Source organism: Electrona antarctica (genome assembly GCF_951216825.1).
Source record: "Electrona antarctica genome assembly, chromosome: 23".
NCBI classification, from domain to species: domain Eukaryota; kingdom Metazoa; phylum Chordata; class Actinopteri; order Myctophiformes; family Myctophidae; genus Electrona; species Electrona antarctica.
The window spans coordinates 16,879,038-16,887,103 of record NC_136804.1 but is presented as its reverse complement, the minus strand read 5'-3'; the positions used below and the strand labels follow the sequence as shown (position 1 = coordinate 16,887,103).

General features: G+C 43.8%; 1 protein-coding gene across 1 annotated transcript in view; it reads left to right on the top strand.

The window, feature by feature from the left end:
- Positions 1-4,869, top strand: part of LOC306916706 (leucine-rich repeat-containing G-protein coupled receptor 5-like) — a gene marked incomplete at both ends in the record, with an annotated part of 24,733 nt that extends 19,864 nt beyond the window's left edge. Inside the window, 7 exons of the mRNA XM_079494722.1 lie at positions 331-456; positions 848-933; positions 1,361-1,423; positions 1,615-1,864; positions 2,007-2,146; positions 3,264-3,649; positions 4,525-4,869. Of these exons, the coding sequence (XP_079350848.1) occupies positions 331-456; positions 848-933; positions 1,361-1,423; positions 1,615-1,864; positions 2,007-2,146; positions 3,264-3,649; positions 4,525-4,869 (1,396 nt within the window). The remainder of the gene's footprint in view (positions 1-330; positions 457-847; positions 934-1,360; positions 1,424-1,614; positions 1,865-2,006; positions 2,147-3,263; positions 3,650-4,524) is intronic.
- Between the last annotated feature and the right edge of the window lie 3,197 nt (positions 4,870-8,066).

Below are 8,066 nucleotides of genomic sequence, written 5' to 3'. Positions count from 1 at the left end.
CCCTGGGGACTTGTTTCCATTGTGGTCCTATCATGTATTCAATTAACATAGCATAAAGAAAACTTAACACAACATCACGTCATCAACAGTGGAAATGGGGAAATTACATTTATCTCCCCCTTGTGGTCACCTGATAGAAAAGAAAATTCGGGGGATGAGATCAGTTAGCCTCAGATTAGTTTGAGATGAGATCACATCAAATGAGTTGAGATACAGTAACAAGGGACGAGATAGAATTAGTTGATATAAGAAGTGCTAAGTGAAGTCATTTATTTTCTTTCATTGTGTAATAATACATTCTTCTGTCTCTCCCTTTTTCTGTCTTTCCAGGGATCTCTCGTTCAATCAGCTTTCCTCCCTGCCGGTGATTGGCCTAGGCAGTCTAACTCACCTGCGATTGGCTGGGAATCGTCAGCTGACACAGCTGATACAGAGAGAGAGTTTACCTCGAGTCAGGTACACGAGCGCCTACATTATGCTGCATGTGCTGTCTCGGGGCGGCGGTGGCTCAGGGGTAGAGTGGCTGGATGGTAACCGCAAGGTTGCCAGTTCAAACCCGGGCTCCCCCAGAGTTAGTGTCGAAGTGTCCTTGAGCAAGACACTGAACCCCTAATTGCTCCTGATGTGCTGGTTGGTGCGTTGCATGGTTTCCGCCGCCATCCGTGTATGAGTGTGTGTGTGTCACTGTGAATGGGTGAATTGAATGCACAATCTATGTAAAGCGCTATATAAATGCACCATTTACCATGTTTTACTTAAGTACAAGTAGCAATGCCACTGTGTGTGTGTGTGTGTGTGTGTGTGTGTGCGTGCGTGTGTGTGTGTGTGTGTGTGCGTGCGTGCGCAGGGTGATGGAGGTACCATATGCATTCCAGTGTTGTGCATTCATCTCCTGTCTGAAAGAAGTAGAGAGAACGAAGGAACAAAACAACGGTACACACGCACACACACTACTACTTACTGTTGATCGTTCAAGTAGTGTAGGTTAATTTGTAAATTATTAGGTGCCGGAAGGGACATTGAGGCGAAAGTGTGATCTGAAGTAAGAGTAAATAGCCTAAAATATGAACATATTCTTTAATTCATATTGTATGTGCAAAATTTGAGGTGATGGAACACCTTCTAGAGCACTGGTTCCCAAACACTGGGTCAGGTCCCATTTATGGGTAGCCGACACATTTTCACTCAAACCGAAGACTGGGCTTAAGAGGCTCTGAAACCAACTTGTGTGTGTGTGTGTGTGTGTGTGTGTGTGTGTGTGTGTGTGTGTGTGTGTGTGTGTGTGTGTGTGTGTGTGTGTGTGTGTGTGTGTGTGTGTGTGTGTGCGTCGTACGTGCGTGCGTGCGTGTGTGTGTTTCAGATCAGGACCCCCAAGATGAACCAACAATACACACACACACTGTCCACTGTACACCTACACCAGGTACACACTACACACACACACACACACACACACACACACACACATACACATACACATACACACACGGCTATTTGTAGATCGGCTATTTGAACTTTAAAATGTCTTTCAAAATAGTAAAAAATGGCAAATAAGTTTAGGGATGGACCTGGTGGACCTGCAAGATATATCCCAGAGTGTTTTTCTGTCTGCAGGTCCGCTGCATACCTGTCTTCATCTCTTCAGCGGTTGGCTCCTCCGCGGAGGGGTGTGGCTCATCGCCCTGCTCTCATTGGTCGGCAATGTGCTGGTGGCGCTGTCCGTCTTCCTGCCGGCCACGCCCACCTCTCGACTGACGCCTCCCAAGCTTCTGATTGGCCTGCTGGCGCTGGTGAACGGCATGATGGGAGTTTGGACCGGATGGACGGCCGTGGTTGACGCCTGGACCTACGGAAGATTCTGGAGGTACTGAGCAGCGCTGGGGCTTCAAATCAATAACCATTAGGATTAATAATCACTGGTCTCATGATGAGATGTAAAAAATAAAAAAACGATTTAGAATTGTTTTGTGTCTAGTTAATATTTAAGATATGTTGCGTGCGCGCAGGTATGGCGCGCGTTGGGAGAACAGCTTCCTGTGCGGGCTGAGTGGCTTCCTGTCTGTGTTCTCCTCTGAAACTGCCCTCTTCCTGTTAACCCTTGCTGCTCTGGAGAGGAGCAGAGCACGCAACACGCTCACTCAGAAAGGTATGGATGCGCACACACACAAGCTCACTCACGATACAACAAGCATGTTATCATTGTCATGACTCATGTCACCCAGCATTCCATGGGTACAAGGAGTAGTGTAGGCATCCTAAGTTCGAAAGTCGAAACCCGCTCCAAGAAATTAAATTTGCCCAGTCTTTGAACATTTAAAAAAATATGTTGGTAAATTGGCTGATGGGCAAGTTAGTATAGTGTTTTATTTATCTTTTGTTTACTGATCTATGACGGTCTGTTGTAAATGTAATTATTATTGTGATTTTAGTACACACATGTTCTTCCTACCATATGCTGTAACTATTTATTTGGATCACAATGGAATTAAATCCTCTGACTTTTTGTGCAATCCTGATAATTCTGTACTGCTCTTTTATGAATTATATGAAGAATATATCAAATAAATCAAATCAAATCAAAATCAACAACCAGTCTGCATGTCCCAGGCTGGACCACTCGAAGGAACAAAGTTCCCACCCAGTCCACTCCTGCATTGCCGCCCGGTTTCATATCACTCTCCATAGTAGTATCTCATGGGTCCAGAATTGTTCCGATAGTGGACGGACACCCCGCTAGAAGGCCCCCCCCCGACGCCTCTATTTCTTGTATGCAGGCTTGCGATCGTGTTGAAGCACATGCAGTGTCCACAGAGGTTGCAAATGCATCTTAAATCTGCACCCACTACATTAACGGTGGTAGTTACAATGAAGCAGTTTAACGTCATGCCCAGGACACACACACACACACACACACACACACACACACACACACACACACACACACACACACACACACACACACACACACACACACACACACACACACACACACACACACATAATGTACACACAGGCAGAAATTATTCACTTTATATTCAAATTCGAATTTATTCGGACAAAGTACTCAACCCCAGTACTTGAATAAAAAACCCTTTTTTTACAGAAAAAATACCATGTCAACATGGTTTTATAATTATATTTACGTTAAGTCTTGGTGCTTTAAAGTAAACCAATAATTAATTATTAGCCTATATAATTTATTATTATTATTATTATTGTTAGATAATAATCTGTATTTCTGTCTGTCTGTCTCTCTCCTCCAGTCTCTCCCTCTCTCTCTCCTCTCTCCCTCCGTCTGTCCGTGTGCGTTTGCTTCTTGTTGGGTTTCGCGGCGACTCTGCCCCCTCTGCTGGCCGAGGACGGAACTACTTCCCTGTGCCTCCCGCTCTTCTCGCTCTCCTCCTGCCTCTCCTCTTCTCTCTCCCTGCTCTTGCTCAACTCGCTGTGCTTCCTGCTCATGACGCTGGCCTACGTGCACGCGTATGTACACACGTACCGCGCCTGTGACGGCGGCGGCGGTTCGAGCCCCAGGGAGGAGGAGGAGGAGGCCGTGATGATGACGCGCCACGTCGCCTTCCTGATCTTCTCCAACTTCGTCCTCTTCCTGCCCGTGGCGTTCCTCTCTTTATCCTCCCTGCTGCACCTCAAGGTTATTAATATATTACATTTCTGTTTGGTTTTAATTTGCCTACCACTTAAAAACCCTCAACCCTTATGTTGCGTTCACACGAGGTATATGCAAAGATGCAAAGATCACAGCATATATTTGTCGCTTTGCTTTGTCGCTTGTTGACGTCATCAAGCGTGAATCTGTAGTGAGCCTCTCCAATTGATCCAAAATGCCGCAGCTCGTCTGGTTTTTAACCAGCAAGAATTCTCACATGTCACTCCCCTTCTCCGCTCCCTCCATTGGCTCCCGGTCGCTGCCCGCACAGAGTACAAAACTCTGATGCTGGCATTCAAAGCAACCAAAGGTATGGTCTTGCAAGTCTGATCGCACGCTACAAACCCTCCTGAGCGCTCGGATCAGCCGACGCAGGGAAACTGGAAGTACCTTCACTAAAAACTCCCCACACGTCCACACAACTCTTCTCCCTTTTGGCTCCAAAACTATGGAATGCACTTCCCATTGCAATCAAAACTGCAGATTCACTCCCAATCTTCCGCCGCAGTCTGAAAACGCACCTCTTCAGACTCCATCTTAGCCCATAGCACTTGCCGTAGTACTTGCCATAGCCTCGACCTCCTACAGGCGTATGCATAGGCTCAACTTATGTAACTTAAATAGCACTTTATGTAGACATAGCACTCTATTGTATACACATATAGTTTCCTTACATAGATATTCCACATTTGCAGTGTACAAATGGAGTGTACAAACGGAACCAAAAGGACCCTTACGGGTCCATTAATTGGTTCCATTTGTCTTTACACACCCATACGGGCCAGCTCTTTCTAAAATGACGTGTATGCATGCATAGAGCCCATTGTCATTTGTAAATTGTACATTGTAATTGTACACAGCTGGAGGCCGTGCAAGGAGCACTCCTCCTGGTGGTAGCGCTGCCCGCCTGCATCAACCCGCTGCTCTACCTGCTGTTCACCCCACTGGCCCGGGAAGACCTGCAGAGGGCGCTGATGAGCAGGAGGACCACACAGCCAGGAGGAGGCCAGCTGGCGGCACTGGGGTGGTTGTACGGCGGGGGGGGAGGGGGCGGAGGAGGCGAGGAGGAGAAGAGGTCGTGCGATTCCACGCAGGCACTCGTGGAGGTTGGCGGGGCCACGGAGGAGGAGGAGGAGGAGGGCGAGAGAGGAAGAGGAAGACAGGAAGTACGACGGCCCGTGGCGTTTGTTGTTGCCTGTCACTAGACTGAGATGCACGCATGGACGATGCGGTACATTACGATCGTCAGGTGCGCGGCGGCCCACCATGGACAGCTCTCGAACCTTTAGAGATACAGCGCTTTGAAAATCCTGTTATAATGGAGGCTCAACGGAGCTGGATTTAAAAATCCCATAGCTGGTGGGGACGGACGCTCTCCATATTAACCGAAGTAATGCTCAAAGGTAAATAAACAGTCTGCGCTTTCATATATGGAGTATACGGTTGTCACATACGCGTAGATAGCACCAGTAGGTACCGTTAGCCTAGCTACGTTTATGAACGTAGATGGCAGCGAAAAAGTTAATGAACGATTATGAATAGAAAATGGCAGATCTACAAGCTCACAACGCATCACAATGTGAGCTTGTAGATCTGCTGTTTTTGTATGTGAAAGTATAATAAAGGGTTAATTGGTTAATCCGACTAATCGATTTAGTCTATTATAAAACTTGTTCAGTGTTTTTTTTTTCAGTAAATATGTTTCTAATATTGGTTTCGGTATATTTCGAATTTGATATGTTAATTGCCCAGCCCTAATACAGTATTATGGAATAATAATTCAGACTTTTAATTGGGGATGGAGCTCGAAAAACCTAATAACAAGCTTATTGAGTACCCAGTATTAATAAGCTCTGGGCTTATCAAGCCTTTTATCGAGTATAGTGGCCCATGACGTCATTTTTAAACAAGAGGAGATCAAGAAATAAATCTAATCACCCTCGCAGGTACAAACATGTTGGTCTAAAGGTGTATTGATACCTGCCAATTAACCAGCGCTGCCTGGGTAAAAACATTACGCTTTTAAATTGACGTTACCCACATTAACCAGTTATCAGTTCCTTCAATATTATTTTCCAAAAGTGAAATGGTCAATTGCCTTCCATCTGATAGAAAAGTATTGTATTTGAACGCCCTAGTAAAAGATACTGGTTCTGTTCAGAATTAATTGTCGTCTCCCGTCTTTCCAGAAAATAATAGAAAATGCTCTATATTGAGCTCGATAAGAACCCGGCTTGATAAGCCTGATCAATAAGGTGCTCGTTATCAATAAAAAAGAACGAGTTTCATCCCTACTTTGAATTCCCTGTAGCTCCATAAAGCTAACATTTGTATGTTATGTTGTCCTATCTGTAATGGTAGAGTATGTTAATACAGTATAACTTGTGGTGGATGTATTTGATCTCCCTGTTTCTTCAATTGAGACATTTACAGAAAATACTGTTTCTAGGTTTGGACACGGCCTGAAGCTCAAAATAAATATTTTTCCCTGAGCTCGCAATGGGAACATTACATAGTGCATCATTACCTCTAATAAAGTCTCATCTCATTGATCCCGAAAACTGAGGTAATGAGTTGTGAGTTTGAAAATTGTGGATGGTTTGGGAGAACCATTTTCTTTTTTTCTTCAAACTATTTTTGAAATTCTTAGACTTTTTCCTATAATGACATGTCCCATTCCATCAAAGTTGGGTCCAGGGACCTCCATGGTTCCTTTAGTTAGAAAATAAAATCAAAATTTGTATCCAATCAGAGAGAGAGAGAACAGGATACAGGATAAACGGAGGAAATTGGAAGTGATGACACAAAGAAGTGAGCAGATACAATATTGGAACTGGAATATCAGCTACACAAATTGTAGAATAGATGATATTATGTGTATTCTCTCCTGCTGAAATTGGCAACCCCACCTGAACATGTCTTTTCTGTTTATAAAGAGCTGGAGAGAGGGGGGGACCTGTGTTACAGAACAAACACTAACAATGACTGCTGTCATCAGAATATAGATCTTTAACCTTTTAACAAAACCCTTTTTGTTTTAACCAAAAAATATCACTTATAACACCTTTAAAAGGTTCGAGAAGCACAAGGTTAAAGAGACATATTGCACCTGTGTGTTAGAATTGTAATGTTTGTGTGAATTTCTCCACCCTGCCGTACACACATTGCTGCACACAGATTCACCTTGTGCAGGCTTTGAACCTGGTGTGCGTGCGTGTGTCTGTGCGTGCGTGCGTGTACTTGTCTTACTATAGCTGTGTGGGCCAAATGTCCCCATGAGTATGGCAGAATTTGAGAAATAGACATTTTGAGGACACATTTCCTTAATGGATCAATTTTTTCTCTCTTTTTCTTTTCAGTTTTTCAGTTTTCCACCTGACAGAGACAACATTATTATAAAATGGCCTGTTGCTTTCAGTGGCTTTCGGTACAACGTCTTCCATCTGACTTTTTTCCTTTTTGTAAACTATTGTAAAATATTAGTGAATGTTTGAGTATGTTAACCTCTAAAAGTGATATTTCCATTATGTAAAAAAGAAAAGAAAAAAAGAAAGCATATACTCATACTGTATATAAACACCATTTCTAGTACTATACTTTTGACTCTGTTTATTATAATTCAATGTGTGTTTATTGTTTATTTTGTTTTATTATTATTTTTCAGTGGACACAAATGTCAATTCTCTTTCTTTTAAAACAAAGTTAGTTACCCTGACCCAACCTGTATGATCTAGGGGCGGGTGCCGGTCGAAAACAGGCAGTGTATTGTTTCACCGATCTGAGCACCCACCCCCGCCCCCCTCCTCCCCGGTAGAAGAACACTGACGTCACCTAGGCTCTGTCCTAGGCTTACTCATCTGCGAAGAGAAAAGCCTGGTCACAACCTAAGGCAGAGACGGTATCGGTGGAAGTGTCGGCCGGAACATCCGTCAAATGCATTTCCCCCGGATACGATATTCTTTCGACCAATCACAACACTTAAATCACTCACATAAAGTAGAACACTTAATGCTACAGCTATGATTCATCATATCCTTAACATGGACTGCCACTTTACTGTATTGGTTGACAGAACACATTTGTTTAGATATTTTGGGCCAGTGTGATTGCTTTTCGGAGATTTTCTCTCCATCCCATTATACTTGGGTGAGAGATTGGTTCCCTAAACTTACTTGGCCTACGGTATCCGAGTTTCAGATGTCATATGCAATGCATGCATTGTTGGATCACCTCAAACGTGAAAGAGAAGCGGTCAAAACAAAACATCCCAGGGAGAGTAACAGAGAGTCACAATTAACCGTTGACACTATGTATGAGTTCTCTCTCCTGATTGAATGAAATTTGAAAATGTATTTTCTAAAGAGGGCCCTGTTACTGAACAAACACACATATGGCAGTGATT